We start from the raw sequence: 22,031 nt of genomic DNA, 5'->3' as shown, positions 1-22,031 counted from the left end.
AGCCTGGTTGAAAGCATCCAAAGGAGATTGTTCTGGGAAGGATCACTTATATATGACATAGATAAAAGTGAGGAAAAAACTACGATTAAAATAAAATGTTAAGAGAGATAAATTTGCAGGGAATAGGAAAATGTATGCCAAGATGTAAAAGAACAAGTAGTGTTACAACTAATTGATAACAGTGGGAGTTCTGCATGTGGAATGACAAGGATAGAAGCTGACCTACTGTGAGCAGTTTAGGAAAAATATGAACAGTCGGCTCTCAGCTGTCAACTGTGATTTCATCAGTTCCAGGTGTTTCCTCTAGGGTGACCAGAGGGCAAGTGTGAAAAACCAGGACAGGGGTGGAGGGTAATAGGTGCCTATATAAGAAAAAGCCCCCAAAATCAGGACTGTCCCTATAAAATTGGGACATTTGGTTACCCTAGTTTCCTCTCACTTTCATTTCTGATAGCTCCTTGCCTTTCTTCGTCTGCTTAATAGTGTCCATGATACCTTTGCTGTTTGCCAGTCTGAGATTATCCCTCAGTGCAAGCCCAACAAGATGATCACTGAAAGAACTCTACCAGAGAAAACATATGTTCATGGACATGAAACAGTGAATAAGAATGAGCCCTGGAATAAAAAAAAAATTGAAATGACTGGTAGAGGATTCAGAGCTGTCAGGAGCATCTTTAGAAATTTAGACACAATGAGACAAATAAGATTCTGCAGCATCTGACTTTCAGCTGAAGAGAAGGAATTTACCTAAGGAGCAGAGATATGAAAATTAACCAAATGCACTGAGCAGTAGATACAGATAGTGCTGAGACCCTTGATGTAACAGATTCTAGGAACAGCTAAGAGAAAATGCAGAACAAATGCCTGGATTAAGAGCCCGGCAAAAGTCAGAGGTGTAATGGAAAAAAATCAGAAAAGTTAGTAATAGTATTGAGCAGGACATTTATCTTATGTCCACGGCTGCAACTGGTGACTGAACTGATCCATTGATTCATTTTAAGGGGAATAAAGACAAAAGGCTATCAAAAGTACAGGTCTGTTGAAATAAAAACATATAAAACAATAACATGGATGAGTCTCACTGAAACAGGGAGAAGTAAAATAATGCTGCAAATAGCTTTCTCCATGCCTTGAATTAATATAGCTGCTGAAGATATTGCAGTGAATTGTCTCCATGGTACTCATCCTAAGGACAATCACATCAAAAATTGTGAGTAGTTTTTTGTAGGAAAAGTATGACATACATATATTCTGGTAAGAAACTGATCTGTATTTCCTAGCCCTAGTGAGTTGACACAAGACAGAGTATACAATAGCCACTGTTAGAATTTTCATTCCAAAAAATATCAAAGCACCAATTTAGGCCTAAACATATAATCCAAGCAGAACTTCCACTGTAGTCAGTGAGTTTTGCCTGCATGAGGATTACAGGACCTGGCCTTTTCTCATTAGGTATACTATAAAAGTTATACCTGAATGTACACCTCTACCTCATATAAGGGGAATGGTTTTTATCTCCTAACTGTTTTCCCTCAAGACCCTTATAACTCTCAGAAGCCCAGAGCCGTCTGCACAGGAGGCTCTGTCTCTTAGGCCCTGGCTGCCAGAAAATACAGCTTCTGGAACCCCCTTCTTTCCCCAGACTTCCCTGCAGGGCTTGGGGGATGATGTACATCCTGACAGACCTCCCCCTTCTACCTCCACTCTACTCACACATCTGCCACCCCATGAAAGGCCTTTGTGGGGTCCGGGACAGAGGGTACAGTGTCATGGAGGCAGGAGCGCCACCAGCTTTTCTGCCGCCGTAGGCAGCGGAAGGTCCTGCCCGGAAATGCCACCCCCACAGAGGCGGCGGAAGGTCCCGCCGCCAAAATACCGCCGCGGTCACTGCCCCCCAAATTGTAGTGCCCTAGGCAACCGCCTAGGTCGCCTAATGGGTTGCGCCGGCCCTGCATGGAGGCAGCTGACACCCCTCCACCTCACCCCTAGATTGCAGTTTTGTGCATGGAGAGTCCTCTATACACTGGGAGGGGGATATCCCTTCTTCCCAAGTGCTAGTGTGTGGCTTATGAACCTCTCTTAGCCATCCGAGTCATATCTGAAGCCTAGAGGAGGTTGTTGGGTTTTTTAGTGTAAGCCATTTAGTTGAACAGTTTATCCCTCGTCTCAATAGCCTGCTTAGTCCAAGGATTTAATCAGTAGATGACTCTCGATACACTTAGCTGGATCTAGATCTGGAAAACCTTGTATAGTTTAGTCCCTGGATACACACTATTATTTTTCTAAATTATACTGAGAAAAATATCACTAAACTTTCTAATTTCATATAAATTGTACCTTCTGGGTTAGCAGGCTACTACTATTACAAGGAAGGCTTTGTTCTTTTAAAAAGAAAAGTGATTTTTAAAAAGTGTTCAGTTGGCTGGAGAGAAAATGCAAATCAGTTTCCTTTGTTTCTAATTAACACAAGCTCTTTAAAGAAACATTCCTAGGAAAGCTAAAAAGTAATAATTTTAAAAGAAAAGAAATTGTCTGCTTTGTAGCAAAAAGCAGTAGGTTTGCACAGAACCACCTGTCTATCCAACTACAATAATAATTAATAATATTCTTTATCACTTGTATATTATTTTTCACTAAGAATCTCAAAGAAGGCTAAGTAACATTATCCCCATTGTAAAGATTGGAAAACTGAGCTACAAAGTGATTACATGACTTTCCTAAGGCCACAAAGAGAGTCATTGTCAGACTCAATAATTGAATCCATGTCCCCTAACTTCTAGTACAGTGCTTCTCTTCTACATCCTCTATCCCAAATAAATAGGAAAACTTTATAAAATTACTCAGATTGTAATCCTATATTTGCTGTTTAAATAAACCAATAACTCTATTTTAATATTTCAGTTTTCTCATATATACAAATAAAATAAGCATAAGCATCCCAAAGACAACTTTTTATTATTAAATAAATACAGTGAATATTAATTCTTGAAATTCCATAATCCATATGTGTGGTAATTAGCTAAATAAATTCCAAAACAAACCACTATCCAGTTTAACCTTAGGAAACTGATCCATTCCTAGTTGCTATAATTTAGGACTACCTCATCTGCAGTGTTTTAGTGAAGCCACTTGTGCTGTGCAAGGGCGTATCTGTGGTACTGGAAAAAGTGGCTGAGTTGGGAATCTGCCCTGCAATGAGACCTGCTCTGCCTCATAATCATCATCAAAATTATCACCTGAAATGGGGTTTTATTATGACCATTCTACATAGCATTATATGTATTCCATGAATTCAAGCAAAAGTGCTCACTCATAAACTTGTAAATTGCCTGATTTAGAACTAAATTATGTCTTCTGTGTGTTACCTTAATGGGAACTGCAAGTTCATAATCAATATTTGGCCTATAATCATTATTGTAGCAAGCCCCAAACTATCCTTGGAAAACAATGTTATTGTCATTGCTTGTGTATAGCTGCTACGACATTGCAGTTTTTAATCATTGATAAATTACAAGAAGGTAGACTGTAAAATAATGCACTTTATATTACAGGCAAAAATACATAGTGGTATTCAAATTACCTGATTGAGGGCCCAATCCTGTAAATGCTACCTCTTGAGAGTAGTACTTACTATTATGAGTTGTCCCATTAACTACAAAAGCCTGATCCAGCTCCATTGAAGTATAAGGCATTGGTAGCTTTTCCAGTGTCAGTGTATGGGTATTTGATCAACCCCTATTGGGATTACCTATAGTGATACAAAGTAGTAAGTATCTACAGTTTCAGTATCTTAAGTAGCTCAGTCCATCACCTTCTGAGAGTTATGGTACTTAGAAAACTGTAATTCTTCTAATCATTATATCGTATCTCTGACTCACAACAAATATTCACACTCTTCTTTGATAAGCTCATCTGTGGTTCCACAATATCTGTGCTTGCCAACATTATATCAATAGAAATAGTTTTGTAAATAAATATCTCTTCCTCCTAAGTGTTTAGGCTTTACTATATTTGTTTGCCAATTTAAACATATTATTTAAACATTAGCACGTCCTTGACAGCAGCAGAGTTGATTAAAAAGTTGGAAATTTGATGATGACCTTTAATTTTCAAGCAATATTTTTAATGAGACATTATGACCACTTTTAGTGAACACAAACCAAACGTTTATATTTGGCAGATTTTAACTGTGCCATTCATAATCTAAGTAAGTGTCATATTATTACGCACCCTAAGAGACAATATCTGATTTACTTTTACAAGTTAGTCGTAATCTTTACAGTGAGAAGGGCAGAGCTTCTTCTGTTTTGATAGAAGTCAAAAGCAATAAGTAAAAATAAAGCATTTTCACTTAGGTAATATGCTATCCTATTTATCTATTAAGGCTCTAATCGTGCACTGATTCAATGAGACTATGCAGGAGTTTAAAGTTAAGCCCCTGCAGAAATCTTTGCTGGATATAGCCCTGAACTTTTAATTTAGTTTTTAAAGGTTGGCCTTATTACTGGCTGCTCTCCACTTTCTTGGCGTTATCCTGGCAAATTCTCCAGCCTTCAGTCCCAGTCCATTTCATCTCTCCCTAAAGGGTCACATTTTGACCTTGAATATATATGTGTGTGTAATTCTCATTGACTTCATAGCTGAAAAGCTCAGTCTTTTGGGGCATACAAGCCCCATACGTGCAGACTATGCAATTAAAAGGTCAACCCTATGCATAGAGGGGATTAAATCTGCTGTGGCTCCAGCACTACAGAAAGGTTGAAGAGTCCAGGGCCAAAGTTGCTAAAAGGAATTGTAGGGATTCTGTTTGTGAGCCTGCAGAGGCTGAGGTTTGGTATGAGAGCGACTCCCTGATAGTGATCCTGCAAAAGGTGATGGGGAAAGGGGCTCTTGCCCCGACCCTAAGATGATAATAAGAAAGGATTCTGTCCACAATCCTACAACTAGTGTGGGGGAGATAGTACCTAATCTCTGCTGTTGGGAAGGGTTCTATCTGAGAAATTTGGGTTCCCTCCATCACTGTTTTGGGAGCTTTCTCTCACTCATCATTTAAAGAGGAAGAAATCTGAAGCTTGATAGATTCCAGAATCTCTCTTTAAAGAGAGCTAGCTCCCTTTGGAGCTGTCAGCTTGGGGGAAGGTCTTGTGCTGCTTGACTCTTCACTGACTGCCTGTTAGCCAAGGAAGAACTGATGCCACATGAGGAGGTTAGGGAAGGCACTTAATGTGGTAAGTGCCTTTTCTGATGTGATTTCCTAGATCCTGAGTACCGTAAGAAGCTCCATCCCTTGGTTTGGGGAAGCTGTGTAAAGCCAAAATCTGCTTCACACAGCCAGCTACAGGGGAGAACTAACCTTCAGAATAGGGAACAGCTAGCAGGGCTGTGGCGCTCAGGAGGTTCACAAAACTTGGGTGATCCCTGCAGTGACTGGGGCAATAATGAGCTGGATAGAACCCTAAGCAAAACCAGCCTCTGCATACTATGCCATGGAATCTCATTGGGACTCCTATTCTAAGGAAATATCACTGACATTCACTTCCCCTCAGTAAAGTCCTTTACTCCATGGACTCCACTGAGCATGCTCAAAGGGGGGCTACAGAAGTTCCACTGCAGAGGCTAGTGGTGGTGGAGGGTGTTCCTCTGATAGATGAAATGTCACACCTGCTCCTGCATATGTGATCATACTGCCCCACAATCTACAGTGCATGAGCATTGCTAACTCAGCTCAAGGAGATTAATCTTTATCTCATTTGTGATCGGGCCCTGAATTTTTTGTAGCAGAAAGTCTTGTGTTTTATGAACTGTGAAATGCATGAGTAGCATTTCTGGTATCATTAGACAGGGAGGAACTTTAAATAAACCAGCCCTGTGTTTTGTTATATTCAACTCTTCTATTACTGTGAATTCAAAACTGAAATCACTCCAGGACAACCATTTATGACAGCCATTGGTCTCTAATACCACACATCCCTCTAATACTGATGGAGAGCTAGAGGCACACAGCTGAATTAAATCTGTCTTCCTAGCTGACTTAAAGAATAGGCCCCATCAGCCCAGGAAGAAAGGTCCAAACACAGTCCTGTGGGGTGGGAGAATTATCGGGTGGAGTGAGAGGGAAGAACCTTCCACAATCCCCATCACTCAAAATGTGAGCTAACAAACCCACCCTTCCCTCAAGAAGAGCCATTTCACCTAGAGTTAGTAGCATTTGCATAAGCACTGCCAGCCACAGTCAGTTCTGCAGTTTGTGCCTATAGTGGTACGGAATTATTTGATTTATTATGGCCTTTAAAGTTGAGCCAACCTTTCTCTAGGATAGGTAAACCTGCTGCAATTCTAGGATTCAACATTTTGCCTGGAAAACCACATATATTGCCTATTTAATAGGTCCTTTGTTAGGGCTAAAGGTCCAGTTCAATAACAGTGATTGTTTTGCTTCCTTACTTCTCAGTTGAAAGCCCCACCTGAACCATAAAAGATCATGTTTGTTGTTTGAGTTGGATTCCACAATAGGAAACCATAGAGATTTGTGCATGTTTAACCCAAATTCACTCCTTAGCTACTGCTAGTATGTTATTATAACTCCAGAGACAAGGTGGGTAAGGTAATACCTTTTATTGACCAGCTTCTGTTGGTGAAAGAGACAAGCTTTCCAGCTCACACAGAGCTCTTCAGATTTGAAGAAGAGGTCTGTGTAAGCTTGAAAGCTTGTCTCTTTCACCAACAGCTGGTCCAATAAAAGATACTACCTCACCCTCTTGTCTCTAATATCTTGTGACCACCATAGCTACAGCAACATTGCAAACAATTATGACTCTATTAACTTTCAAAATAAACAATGTGTTTTGAAAATTGGATTTGTGAGAATGGGTACAGGGCACCCAATATACAAGATAAACATTTATTTTTACAGTTCCATAAATTATAATATAAACATTACACCCAACATTCAAAATAAATGCTTATTTTTGACACTGGTGAAAAAAAAAGTCAATGTATTTTAACAGGTCTGTTTTCATACTTAAAAGGATCCACCCCAGACCACATATAAATGTGGGCATCCTGGCAATTTGAACTATCCAAATAACATGTATATATCTAGCAGCATTCACAAAAATTAACTTAAGGTATGTATTACATAGCTTGATTGGATGGTAAACTATTTAACAAAAAGTATGTTGCTTGAAACAAATAAGACATACAATTCCTTATTATCCTATGGTCTTTGTGTCCAATTGTAATGATTGGACAGGCACTATTTATTTGTAGTTTTAATTTTAAAGATTTGTTCCCCTTTGTTGCTGGTTTAGTACACAGATATTCTCTGATCGGTTTTAGAGCAGGAATGTTGACGATGTAACCAAATGTATTCTGATATCTAAATTACACCGGAATTAAATCTAGAAAAAGAATGGATGCTAACACATCAATACAAATCATAGGATAAAAAAAAAATCCTGGCAGTACAGCATCGCTACAACAATGTGCAAAGCGATATCTCCTATGACTGTGAAAAAAAGAACTTTGTTACGTGACTAAATTATCACAATCAAGTAATTAAAGAATCCGGAGTTGTTAGGGCCGGATCCTTAGCGGTATTGTTGCGGATGCTCAACATCTTTCAGAAGCTGCTCCGCACCGATCAGGATCGGGACCAGAAGTGACTGTTTTCTAAACCAACGTCTTCTTTTATATCTCCCCCCACCCCCATACTCCATGAATCTGATGGACCGGATCCTGTTCTCCCCGACTGCAATGTCAGCAGGATCGAGCCCTGTGTAGGCGAATAACTTACCGGTGAACCTTCAACTTGCAAAGTTATCTGCTTCATTCAAAATAAAGAACTCGGGAACCCCTACTACTGCTTGGTGGGAAGAATTCTTGTGCACCTGCGCTACAAATTCTTTGCTTCCTCTATCAGGAAAACATACTATCTAGTTTGGGGTGTCAGAGAGAGGGGGGGGATACAAGAAAACAGGTTAAATGTTGGAGACTACTCTATTATCGGACAATCTGATCTGCGAGTCAGTCACCCAACTGGCGCGACAAAAATGGGGGTAGGAGAGGAGGATGGAGGCGAAACACGCGAATTCCCTGGTGACATTTGTGTTGATTTAATTAATCAGACTTCCTGGCAATTCTCCAGAATCCTGAACAGGGTAATAGTTAATTACCCATTATTATATTAATATAACACGTGAATTCCAAAAATTGATAATTTTGCAGAATTTATCCTATAATTTGTCCCCTTGATACTTGTATATAGTTCCTCTTTAAAGGAGTGACTCTAGACTGTATATGTTGTCACCGTCTATATTTATAAGCGCCCATTCTATTTGGATTTATTGTAATATGGAAATATCACTAATCCCTGGCGGTTGACAACAGTTCTGCTTTAATCCTGTATCTTCCAATCATACCCCTTTATTTGCATGAGATTGAAATTAAAGGTAGAAAAATCGATTCATTTGAATAGCTTAATCGAGATTCATTTTTCAAATGCATTATTGTGTTTGAAATGGGCTTTTACCTGTAGACACCAGAGGAGATAAAGGATTCAATTCAGAACGAAAAAGGGTGTTGTCCGTGTGAGTGGGATCACGGAACCATGTAGTGTAGTTAAATGTCACTTGTACAAGTGATTCATCAGACATTTAAAATCTACTTCCCTGTATGTTCACTTTAAGAAGAAGAAAATTCTTTTTACAGTTTAGCAGAATAAACAAAACAAGCAGAAGCTAGGGGAAGAGACACTCCATTATTTCAAGGCAGATCATTAGTTAAGGAAAAACTACTTAACTGACAAAATCCGAGGCAAGAAAAGTTCACGTGGAAAAGACTAAAAGAAACTGTTGACCCAATAAAGTGTTCTTACCTGTCTAGGCAGGTAAACTGATCCCAAAAGAGAGGAAAGTAAATGCAACCTTATCGCAATTCACCTGTTCGTGAACTCCTCCTGCTGAGCGACTCAGAGTTCAACCCTTAAATCAAAGACAGATTCAAAAATGGGTATCGTGTGAGTCTCAGGCATACTTTTAAAACAAAGAGATTTCATATGCTGCGCTGGCCTGGGAGGTGTTAAAATGCACGACGCTATATTTGTCCAAAAATTGTTATGGTGAACCTTTTCATCACTGTTGACATTTCACTGCCGAAGTGGTTTTATTCGGTCTAGGTCCTTGCATAAAATTGCATTTTGTCTTGGTATTTACCGGATTCTTCGTGGAATTCAGATGCTCTTTAAATCAATCGAAGTACGTTCTGGGAGTGAGAAAGGAGGATTCAGGCTTTCACAGTTTGTGTTGTCTCTGCCCAGTATTTAAAAGAAACACTTGCTACACCCTGCGATCTGGCAACTTCAGGATTTTCGTTTTATTGCCATTCGTGTACGTTTTGTATGAAATGGAAGTAATAGGATTTTCTTATTTCTGCTTCTTCTCTTCTGTAGAAAAGAAGTAAGCTGCTTTTTCCAGATAGATAGATAGATAGATAGATAGATAGATAGATGCCATCACCAAGTTTAGACCAAACAACTTTAACCCATCCCCATAATACTCTAATAATATGGAAATCCTTTCTGATAATGACCAATTCTATGGTGCAGATCTGCAATTAAATTTATATGCGGGAAAATGAAACGAAGTCTATACATTAACGTAGAAGAAAAATATCCTTAGCTGCATGGAAAGCGACAGATGATTGAAACAGCTGCACATGTTAGCGATATGTCCCTTAACAGAACATTTGTTTAATGTCGATCAGACGATCTCATTTGGCTAAAACCAAGAAGCCACTTCAAATTAAATCTGAAGAATTACCTGCAGGTCCTGTCCATTTCAAATGCAAACTCTCTCCTAAATTAAGCGGCAAAGTTATTTTGTTCTAGGAAAAACAATTACATCTTTTTCCTCTTTTTTTAAAAAAATAACTCCTGATAATTTAAAGTTTTGTTTCTGGGTTAACAGGGTTTGTGAAGAAATGAAACTGTGGAGAGGTTGGAATATATAAATAACTTTTATATTTGGCAAGTTAGCATGAATGTAAAACACTAATTTCCCCCAACTATATTCTTCAGTAAGTGAGATGACAAATAGTCCAAAAATACGCCATTTCACCTTGTTCATTGTCATTTTTCCCTACCTGAGGCCTGCCTGGAATACCCTTACTCAGAAATAGTGCACAAAACTGGCTTCAACAATTTTGTGTTTTCTGTAAAATACGTAGGATAAATTGTGACTCGCTTATAAGAACAGCTTCCATTAACGTCTTTTCTAATTTTAATCCTGTTATTCTCTCCCTCCCCCCCCACCCCAGACGCACCCCATCTGCAACATCCTCCGATTTCTGATGCGGAGAAATCACTGAAAGGAATGAGACTCTGACCCCCGTTAGACAATTCAAAGCAGAGTCCCTCCCTGTTCTGTATTATTACACTGCAAAACAAATTATCTTTGAACAAAATGATTTCAGTGATTCGTTATAAACAGGCATAATCCGCACTAGTTCGATAAGAGGGAAGGAACCCTATCATTTGAACCAGGGATACACTGTTATAGCCTAGCAAACACACTTCGGCAACTAGACACATCCCAAGAGGTTTTATCTGGAGTCACCCACTCACAGCTTAAGAAGTCTCCTTTCTTTCCTGCCTAAAGTGACTTAAAAGTATGCAGTTGACGTCCAGATCATCAGGCATGTTATTACATAAAGTTTCAACAGCTAGCTGGCTAGAGCGATCAATTGAAAAGTACTCTTTTTAAATACCCGCAAAAGATAACGCCCTGATCCTCAAGGTTAGATCCACCGCTACACTCAAAAAAGTGTATTGGAAGCCAGTCTCTCAAACAGCAGGCTGCAGTGCAGTAAAGGGGAGTGGGCATTGCGGGAATTTCCAGTAGCGGCCGATTCTTTGCCTCAGGCAGCTTGATTTGTAGAAGTGAAAACTGTTGTAAGAAGATTATAAACTGCACTTATTCATGTGCTATTATACCCAGTAGCTGTGTTTAAAACAGGTATGTGAGTTTGACGTAGCAGCTGGACAACAGGAGGCGCTGTGACTTTGTTCAATCAAATAAGTCTCCTGTACACCTATAATTTCAGTGAAACAAAATTGTCTTACAGTTGCCTTTCAGTAGAGGAAACCTACTATTTACAAGAGGGCTGATTCTTGAATCAGTTATGTGTGCTAATATCATTGCTTATGTTTTTTAGATGGACGGAGAATGTAATTTTAAACAGGTTGACTTTTGAGCCAGCTAATATTTCTGCTACACTTTGCCTTCTGACTTTTCTATATATTTTTGCAAGTGTATCTAGCAAACATGTGGCGTCGACAGTCATCTTCTTTTCGTGGGTTTTAGCTGATCTCTTTTGGGAGCTAATATATTTAGGCAGTTGTTCACTAGAATTACATTGCTGCGGAAAATAGGATACTATCTTGCTTATCTCACACAAACGAAGAATAGTTTGTAGTGTAGTCACCTGAAAAAGAGAGGACCTTTTGCTCCGGAAAACCCCGCCAGTTGCATAGTGCATTTGTGTGTACTTGTATGTTATCCAAACAGAACAAAAAATATTGAAATAAACAAATGACTCAAAAAGTACTAATTCATAGATTGATTAGTACTCATATGATTGAGAGAGAGAGAGAGAGAGAGAGAGAGAGAGAGAGAGAGAGAGAGAGATACTGCATTGTTTAATGATATTGTCTCTTAGTACGTTCCAAGTGGATTTTGTTTCAACCTAAATCTTTTATTTACAGTGGGGCCATTTTAAAAAGCGGGTTGTAATCCAATGCCTTTATCTTTTTATTTCTTTAACGGCACATTTTCATCCCTTGTTCTCTCCTGATGATTTCAGAGTTTTGTTTGTTTCAAGGATTTAATTTAATTCTGTTGCCAGATTTAAAGAAAAAAGGGAAAGAAAAAGAACAAAGAAAGGGATAACAACGCGTTTACTACACAAGTTAAAGCCTATTTCTTCAAAGCAGAGATATTATATATGAGGCTATATATTAGAATGTTAATTTATTTTAGGTACTTCAATAAGAAAGTTGTTTAAGGTGTGATGCACGAGAATTTAGCACAGTATTAGTAAAAAATACAAGGACAGTTAAATGTGGAGGCAACCAAAAGCCGTTGTACATGTCCCATCTGATAAACAAATGGTAAAGAAATCCAGATCACTTGTGTATTTTTAATCTGTTTGCTATGTTTCGCATATAATCGATTTTCAAACGCCCAGGAAATTGTAAGGTGGTTTATTCCCGACCCCCTGCCTTTCCCCGAAGGCTTTTTATTACGAAGTAATACAAGTTCTGTCATCGGGACAAACATAAAGGATGTTGCTAAGAAACCCAAGAAGAGTCTGTGATGTTAACATCAGATCAGAGAATCACAAAAGCTAGAAATTGATATCTTAGTTCACCCAGTTCACCCCCCTACAAGGGCTGGATGGATCGCTCACGTGCTTTTTCACCTTTTAGCCAAGTAAGCCCATTATCAGGCAGGCACCCGCATTTCTTATGAGAAGTCAGAATAATGCACAATTTAAGTTACTAATCCGCTACTCATTATTATCACTGTTACTGGGTGACTATTTCCAAGCAAGCTTCTGGTCTGAATGCTTTCTATAACAAAGATATAAAATGGTTTCAGTGACTCACCTGATGTTTGTCAAATATAGGTTAATGTCAGTGGATCCGCATTCAAGCCGGTGTTCGTATTTATTGGGTGGCTTAGCGTCATGCCTCACCGCTGTGACTCACATGGCATGGTTTCTAAACGTGTGACACAGTAAAAGAGAATAATAAAATATACAGCTACATAGAAACCTTGTATGAAGGACTGGACTGGCTTTAGCCCATGAACATGTCAATAGAATTTTGGAAACATATGTTCTAGAACTTTGATTGAAATTGGAAGCACCAAAGTTATTTGCCTTGGTGAGTCGGAAGGCGAGGGGGTGGGGGTAGAAAGTATTGTGTGATGTGGTCATAAGACTAGTTCTCATTTCTTGGTGTGTGCTGGCTGCAGTGCTCAGTCAGTACTTTGAAATATATGCCGGTCGCCAAGTTAAAGGAGCATCTACTGTACTTTAGTAAACACAGCCCGGTAATCTCCGGGTTTGGAGGCTGGGTGGCCTTTTGTATTCTATTCAAACAGCGGGGGCTGCCCTTCCTTATCTACTTCGTGTAATTTCCAACGATCTCTGCTAGCATTTCTACTGGCCATTTGAAAGGAGGGTATTTTCCTTTCCTACTCTCCACTCCCTCCCCCCATCCCTCCTCCCACCTTTGTCTCTCCTTCTTTCCCCGTAGCTTAAACCAATTACACTGCTTTGCAAATAAAGTGACGCCCCGGGGGAGTTGCAAGCGAGTGGAACTGCCTTGTTTGCAGGTGCATCTCCGGCTTTGTAGGTGCGAACGTCTTTGTGCGGCGGACAAATGGGGAGAGGAGGAGGAGGAGGTGGGCACTTCTGCGACGTAAGATCCACATCAGCTCAACTCCACTCACATCCCAGCCGGCACTTCCTCACTTTCTCAAGTGTCTCGACCCACACCGCTCCCTGCCTCCTGTTTGGCTTATTATAGGCCAGATCTCAACCCCCTTCCTCCCCCCCCCAAACCCCCTGAGTTGGCTTCTTGCTAGGCTGGGGCTGTGTCACGCTCCCTTTCCTGCTGCCTGTCTCTTGCAAAAAGGCTGGATGGTTACACCGGGCAGGTTGGCTCCATGATGTTAGGTGCTGTGAAAATGGAAGGGCATGAAACTAGCGACTGGAGCAGCTACTACACCGACAATCAGGAGGTGAGTGAATCATAAGAGCTCCTTGTTTGCTGCCCCTGAGCCGCTGTAGCGGGCGAGGGGAGGAGGAGGGAGGGCTGGAGGACTGGGGGGGGGGTGTAACAATATGGGGAAGCGGTTTGCACTCTAGATCCTGCCAGTGCAAACGTGCCTTTTCCAACACTGAAGCCGGCCAAGCAATAAAGAAATCGCCACGCTTTCCAATAGCCCAATGGCGTTTCCGTGATAATGGGGCTGCTGCTTGTGCTTGGAGTGAGTGGGAGTGCAGGGGGGAGTTAGCGAGCTCGTTTAAGGGGCGTCATTTGTACTTTTGCACACACAAAAGCGCCCCGTAAACTCTTGGCTCGGCGCATAGGACTGTGCCCGAGCTCTGAGCGCCCTCAGCCCTGGGCTCTCCAGATGGTGCAGTGTGAGGGCCACGAGTTGCAAAAACCCTTGAAAAAACACTAGCGCCTTCCGTCGCCGTGGACTAGCTTGAATTTTAAGGCCTTCTTTACCCACAGTTTTCAACGGCCTCACCTGTTAATTCTGGTGGTTTACTGGGCAAAATAATCAGTCGTTTGTACTTTGCAAGATTTTTGAAATGTGGGTGCGCTTCTGCCTGAGACCGGAGGGTGGCGTTGCTGAGAGTCGGATCAGGCTGGCACCGGGGAACCTGTCTCTCCCTTTGCATTTCCATGTTGTTCTTATTTTTACAATATGCTCAGAAGGAACAGAAAGAAAGGATCAAACATAAACAAATGAACAATGATAGAGGGCAAATAAAACACCATTACGGAGTGAATTACCTCCCCTTGGAATATGGATTAAAACACAACAGCGATTGCTGTTTGCACATTTGTGGATGTGGCCGTGTAGCTTTCACACTGGAATGTTTGTGAAAAACAACACACTTAGCATTAGACAAGTAACAGAGAATATCTAAAGTCATGCACAGATTAGTATATAAAAAGGAGACACTTCACAGTAGAATTGTAAATGTATAGGGCTAAAATGCGGAATATACTAAATATTTGCACACACATATGAGTGTATATGTGTTCCCATACACTGATTTTTAATGCTGAAGGGGAAAATAAGAGTCATATTAAATACTTTGCTTTTCTGTATTCAATATTCACTACCATAAAGTTCTGGAAGCCTCCCTTTTACTATGTTAGTGACAATAGCTTATCCTTATTTGTTACTATAATAAACTCACTGTACAGATTTTTTATAAGGGAAACGCATTCCTGTTTTAAACTGTTCTGGGAAATAATTATCTCAATATAAATTAAAATCAGGCTTGTAAGAGAAAAAGGCATGGTTGATTATAATAAGTAGCTGGAAATACTACAGTCCATCAACAAAATAATTAAACATAGCTTTTACTTAACAGAGTTGCATTTGTTCACTCTTAATTGTAAATGAACGAAAAAGGCCTTGACCCCATTTCTATTAAATTAGATTTAGCACCGGTTTATATACCTTTACTAATTCTGGCGATAGATTTTAGCAGTTCTGAAATGTGTTAAGAGTCGTAATTATATTGCACATTAGAAGATTATAAAAATCATAAGGAAACACAATATAGGATTCAGAGTATTTATACTTTGGGAAGTGTTTTTAATGTTAAATAATGTGACACATTAGATAGAAAACAAATAACTGTACACGCGTTGTCTTTCAGAAATGTATAAATAAAATAATACGGTCTGAGCACGAACTGCTGAATTTCTTGTAATGGTATATTATTAGCTTGTTTAACAAAAAATTCAAATACATGGCAGCCATATATATATGTGATGATTCTTTTGTAGCAAAAACCTAGGCAATTTAATTCAGCCTTGTCTAAAATTTAATTGGACAATGCACAAGTTTGTTCAGTTTTATTAGTTGTATTAGTTTTATTAACTAATCAAAACATTAACAATATGGGAACATTCTAAGAGTAAAATCTGGCCTGTTGTAGCCAATTGTTTTGCCATTATTTTGTAAGTATGGTGTGTGTTCGACTTGTTTTGGTATAAAAAGGTGAGATTGTAGTTTAGCCTAACTTTGTAATATAACTGTATACCGCATCAGCCGTTGGGGATACAAATACAAGCGCTTTTTCCAAATAACACTGAGTAAAAATATTTAGCCTTCTCACCCCACTACCTTGTGCACGAAACAGCTGGAACTAAAAATAGCAGTTTCAGTATTACAGTAATGAAATGACACAATATTAAAGGCAAAAGGTATTCACGTTGGCTGGCCGTTTGTAAGACACGTCAGCTAATACTCGTTTTTATATATTACCACTTTTTATATGTAAATAGGCTGGAGGTATAGAAGCAAATCTGTTTCAATGAAGCCTGAGTGTCTTGTCTTGCCCCGGACAGTCAGATCGCCTCCAGAATCGCCGCGGTAACTTTCCTGGGGTGCGGCGGCGTTCTTGCTTTGTGTAAGGCAGGCAGGGAGACATTGCCCCCGGCCCCTTGTGTAATGAACTCTTAGGGGGTCGCTTTCATAAAGTGTCCTGCCTTCTCTTCTGCTAACCGCCTCTCTTAATCTTGTGTCCCTGCTGTAGGCCTATTCCTCTGTTCCCGTCAGCAACATGAACTCCGGACTGGGATCCATGAACACCATGAACACCTACATGACCATGAACACTATGACTACCAGTGGCAACATGACATCCAGTTCCTTTAACATGTCCTACGCTAACACAGGGCTTGGGGCAGGACTGAGCCCAGGCGCCATGGCAGGCATGTCTGCTGGCTCCACAAGCGCCATGAACAGCATGACTGCCGGGGTGACGGCCATGGGGACAGCGCTTAGCCCGACCAGTATGAATGCCATGTCGGCTCAGCAAGCTTCAATGAACGGCCTGAGCCCTTATGCCAGCATGAACCCATGCATGAGTCCCATGGCGTACGCTCAGTCCAACCTCACCAGGACCAGAGACACCAAGACCTTTAAGCGAAGCTACCCCCATGCCAAACCCCCCTATTCCTACATATCTCTGATTACAATGGCTATCCAGCAGGCTCCCAGCAAGATGCTGACGCTGAGCGAAATCTACCAGTGGATCATGGATCTGTTCCCCTACTACCGGCAGAACCAGCAGCGGTGGCAGAATTCCATCCGGCATTCCCTCTCCTTCAACGACTGCTTCGTCAAAGTGGCCCGCTCGCCCGACAAACCCGGCAAAGGATCCTACTGGACCCTGCACCCCGATTCAGGCAACATGTTTGAAAACGGCTGCTACCTTCGCCGGCAGAAGCGCTTCAAATGCGAAAAGCAGGCGAACGGCAAGGGCAGTCAGGAGGGCAGGAAAGACCACTCCGGCGCCTCCAATTCCAGTTCTAATTCCCCTTTACACAGAGGTCACAATAAACCCGCCCAGCTGGAAACCGCTACCTCCGTTTCCAATCCCAACCCTTCCACCAGCCCCCCGTCTATGGACCACAATGGAGCAAGTACTGAGCTTAAGACCTCGGCTTCCGCGCCCTCCTCTACCATTAGCTCAGTCCCAGCCTTGGCGCCTGTCCCTCACCCGCCGCACTCCCTAGCCCATGAGTCCCAGCTCCACCTGAAAGGCGATCCCCATTATTCCTTCAACCACCCCTTTTCTATCAACAACCTCATGTCCTCCTCGGAACAGCAGCACAAGCTGGACTTTAAAGCCTACGAGCAGGCTCTGCAATATTCTTCTTACGGGGCGGGCATCCCAGGCGGGCTGCCCCTGAGCAGCGCCTCCATGGCCGGTAGGAGTAGTATTGAGCCCTCGGCACTGGAGCCTTCCTACTATCAAGGTGTGTATTCCAGACCTGTGCTAAACACGTCTTAGCTCTGCTCCGTCACCTCCCGCATGGCGAGCCTGATTCTCCCTCTCTCTAGCCCTGTAACAAAACTGTCAGGTCTCCGCACGCTCCGTGCAAAAGGACTGTTACTTTATTATTGTATTCAAACGCGTTGTGTATGTTATTATAAAACAGGCCCCCTGCGAAGTTGAGCGAACCCCCTATTGTACATATTCCCCGCCCCTCGCCTCTGCCCCTCCAAAGATCGCTATAGCCTTTGCAGGGTGTTATTAACGTTAAAGAGAGAGAGAGAAAGAAAAGGTTGTTGAGCTTGTAAACTATTTGTTTGTGCTTTCCATCCCCACCCACTCCTCCCTTCTGTGCTCTATAATCTCATGCAAGTTTACAGGTATGTGGCAATACTTTTAACAATACGGAGATGAAGAAGCAAGCAAGTAGACATATAAGGTTCTTTTTTTAATTAAAAAGGTTGAAGGACAATACTGCTGTGAAGTAGCAAAACACTAATCTCTAAGCAACAAGAAAACTATTTACTTTCTCAGATTATCCTTTTGATACTTGCAAAATACTCTTCGGGTAGCAGAACAGGCATCAGCACAGATGCCCTGGGCCGGATCCTGCACTCTCATTGATGTCAATGGGCGCTTTGGAGCGCAGAATTTGGGCCAGATATTTCCAAGCGTTACCTGTCTTGGGATTTCATATAAAGTTACAGAGGTCACAGTCAGTTGGATTTTTTTTCTCCCAAGCTGTTACTGAAGATTCTCATTCATCGGGAACTCTCTTCAACATGTGGATGATATGATTATTTAATTTGAGTCTCTTCATTGTATACAGACTAGGCCTATATATGTATAACAACGTTATTTTTTCCAGAAAATATTGAATATTAGCCCAACGCAAAGAAAGAGGCGAGAGAGCTCTTTCTCCTTATATCTGTTTCAGAATGACACATCCAGAATTTTTTATGGCCGTTTAATTATTGCCATTGTTAGCTTGTTTCATCCAGTGTTAATGCACTTTCCACAGTTTTACACGGTGTTAGCATAGACAGACGGGTCTTCTTATTATTCCTGTTCGCTTTCTCAATGTTCTTAATTTATTGCATGGTTTATATTTTCTTTCTTTACAGCTGAAATTGCTTTAAACAACAGTAAAAAATTACACATGAATTTTTTTTAAAATGTTAATTTTATAAATGTGATTGTAATTGAAAAATATTTTGATTTAAAATGATAACTGAGAATTTAAGCCGTGAAGTATGTTTTTGATCATTTGCAGTTAAGGACTTTAAATAAATCAAATGTTAACAATGAATGATTTCTGCTTTTCTTTCAATCGCATATGTGCGAAGATAGAATAGACTTACATAAAATATAAAAATAGAAGGTGGCTATGAAGGCATAATAATTATAAACGAAAGACTTATTAAATGTTGAATAACTCTAACATTGTGAACCATAATGGGGATGCTAGCGTTAATAAGGAAAGCGATATCTGCTTTATTAGATAGGTAGATAGATAGATGTACCACACAAGCTCTCTCTATATAGTAAATATATTCATGCATAAACAGCCACGTCAAATTTAAAATTCACTCGCTATGAAAAAAGTGCAATTAGATGAAAGTATAATATCCTTTTTCTTTAGAGTTTTAAGATTACAGAGTTTCGAAATTATCTTAACCAGTGCTGTGAATCTTTTGTCATTTTAGGGCGGGAAAGAAACTGAAAGTATATATCGGTGTGTGTACTGTTTACTAGGAAAGTAAAACTAACATTTTACATAATATCCAAACGGTAAAAATCCACAACAGAGGATGCTTTTATTTTAAATGCCATTAGATGCCCCTTACTGTATATTTAATCTGTATTTATTGCAAAATATGCAGATGATTCCGAGTCCAGCTGTGGATAACTAATTTAACAAACTGTGCTTGTTGTCCTTCTTAACGCTGTTCCTAAATATTAATTGGTCATAACTAATATTGTTATGTATGCCAGCGTGCATTCCTCTCTGTATTGAAATGCAGCAGAACTGTTTGCAGTATAGAATGCAACACAGCTGTGTGGTTTTGTATAAACACATTTTGTACCTATTCTTCTAAAGATGCAGTTTCCAGGAATTAAGCTGTTGGTCATTGTTAAACTTGAAGAAAATCTCTTAAATGCAACTTCACACCAACATGCTGCTCTAAATCACAAAAATCATTAATCTCCTTAGATACTAGGCTCAGTTTCCAGTCCACCTACTTCTTTGTAGATCTTGCTCAGATTGACATCAATAACAACAACAACAGCTCTGGCAAACGCTGATCCCCAGCAAGCAGCACTTGTTTGTGAACTGCATCATCGCGAGGGGTATGAACTTGAACAGATTTTACTTTGATCAGCCTACTTCATACAAGAACACGAGATAAAAGAACTGTGTAATTCTCTTAATTATCACACAATTGCCCCCTGACTGGTCGGGGAAATTGAAGACAAACTAAATTGGGGGGGGGGACACCTCAGAAATCCCATAGTAAAACCAATTCTTCAAACCCTGCGGTCCAGCCAGGAAAGAAAGGAAAATCTATAAAAGGCAAGCAGCTCTGGGCTTTTAAAAAATAGTTTGATCCTTCACTGAATGAAGCCCGTACTCTGACGGGGGGTGTAAGGACATAGACACACACAGTGAAATAAATTCCACCTTTTGCTACATACTTCTATTTGATCAAATATAGATTTACAAAATGAGTTTTCCAAATGATGTATCATGTATTCTAGAACACTGAAATGCGAACCGACACCTGGTAGGCAACATGAGATGTTTAGCGGTGTATCTAGATGACATTACTTCGCAGCCCCTACACATAACACTGTCTATGCCGCCTGGAGCTGCAGGCTGCTCAGTAACACTGCAAATCAGGCCAGATGAGCCGTAGTCTGCCGTCCTAACTCACTCTGCCAAAGGGAGTTTTACCCCAGTCATTACTACACAGTCTAGTCTATTTTAAGTAGAATGTAACTAGTCCTCCATAGACCAGTGCTATACGATAATACTCTACTTCAAAATGAAAACATGGATGTAGTGCTTTGGGACTTTGCACAGAAAACCTAAATTGACCCACAGCGGTTAAATATCAGGATTCAGACCTTAGCTGTGGAATACAGCCAGGATGTAATTGGCCTGGTAGAAATACTATGGGTGTGTATAGTAAAATGATTAACCAGACCATTCTAGTTCAAAATTATCTATCTGGCTGTCTAGGCATCTAGCTATAATTCAGTCTATACTATAAATAATATATATTTCCAGGATATGCATTAAATATTATAAACGTTAGAATCTCCGTTTTCTAGACTGGAACAACAGTGACTACGATGGGGAAACCATATAAATGGAGTAGAGGGGAAATTATTCATTGCTAACATGTAAAATGTACATATTTTTAAATTTTAGCGAATACAGCTTTTGTGTTTAGTTCAAGACAGAGTCACCAAAAGGAAGGAAAGTCGTGTATTTTCTGCTCCATGCTCAGCTATCAAGTTCTGTGGTTCCTCCTTCTTCTGCTCTTTAGAAGCCTTCAGTAATAGCAGAGAAATAAACTCGAGACAGGGCTGCATGGGAAGGAGTGCAGTGCACCACTTTCATGCTTTTATTTTCAGCCAGTTCTATTGTTTTGCCAGGATCACATTAATTCTATAGAGCATGATTTTACTATATTTCAACGCCTGGTGTGTTAGTCCTGTTGCCTTACAGGACACCAAGGAAATGGGTGAATTCAGGATTAGTCGCGCTGTGACTTTCGGACATTATTCCAGTTTATCTGGGAATTTCTGCCTTTTAAAAATGCAGTTATCTTTAATCAACCACATGCTAGAAAGCTAAAACTATTGGCAACCATCAGGTTCATTTAACCTAATTAAATGCAAATAGGGAGTAATTCAGTGTTATGGGAACCTCTTAAACGGTTTAAGTGGATTTTAGATGGTTTGAAAGATCCAAATCTGGAAATCGATCATGCTTTCCTTGAATGGGAATTTTTGAGTTTGCCGAGAATACGGGCTCGGATTCGTGTCTTGTGGCACATCCTAAGTAGTGCCAGTAATTTTTTCATTTCATCATTTTGAAACACCAGATAAATCGTACCTTTGGCAAGTTTTAGAAGCAATAAGAAGAAACACACACGCCCAGATTTTCATAGGTCTAAAAGGAAATACGATTTCCCCCCCTAAAGCAATTTGGGCCCAATCCTGCTCCCACGGAAGACGACTGGAGCTGTACTAGTAACTGCAGCAAGGTCAGGATCAGGCCCTAAATTTGCATCACTTTTTAAAATGGGAAAATCTTTATTTTTCTTTGAAGGGGAATGAAATCGTGAGAATCAATGAATGGGCAGGAAGAAAGACACATCGATATTAAGAAAGGAATATAAAAATATCCCTTCGGTTTTGTT

At 40.3% G+C, this 22,031-nt stretch overlaps 1 protein-coding gene across 1 annotated transcript; it reads left to right on the top strand.

The window, feature by feature from the left end:
• The first annotated feature begins 13,400 nt into the window (after positions 1–13,400).
• Positions 13,401–18,907, top strand: FOXA1 (forkhead box A1). The gene is made up of 2 exons (XM_054028273.1): positions 13,401–13,805; positions 16,354–18,907. The coding sequence occupies exons 1-2, from the start codon at positions 13,731–13,733 to the stop codon at positions 17,614–17,616; spliced, it is 1,338 nt and encodes a 445-aa protein (XP_053884248.1). The 5' UTR covers positions 13,401–13,730; the 3' UTR covers positions 17,617–18,907.
• Positions 18,908–22,031: the final 3,124 nt, after the last annotated feature.

Source organism: Malaclemys terrapin, chromosome 4, assembly GCF_027887155.1.
Source record: "Malaclemys terrapin pileata isolate rMalTer1 chromosome 4, rMalTer1.hap1, whole genome shotgun sequence".
NCBI lineage: Eukaryota > Metazoa > Chordata > Testudines > Emydidae > Malaclemys > Malaclemys terrapin.
Note: the sequence above shows the minus strand (reverse complement) of the source record. Positions and strands in the feature narration are given on the sequence as shown.

What these genes read in the sequence shown, in the direction of transcription:
- FOXA1 (XM_054028273.1), top strand. Translation starts at nt 13,731, where the DNA reads ATGATGTTAGGTGCTGTGAAAATGGAAGGGCATGAAACTAGCGACTGG. An exon ending in ACTACACCGACAATCAGGAG is followed by an intron (nt 13,806 to 16,353) that starts GTGAGTGAATCA and finishes TCCCTGCTGTAG; the next exon opens with GCCTATTCCTCTGTTCCCGT.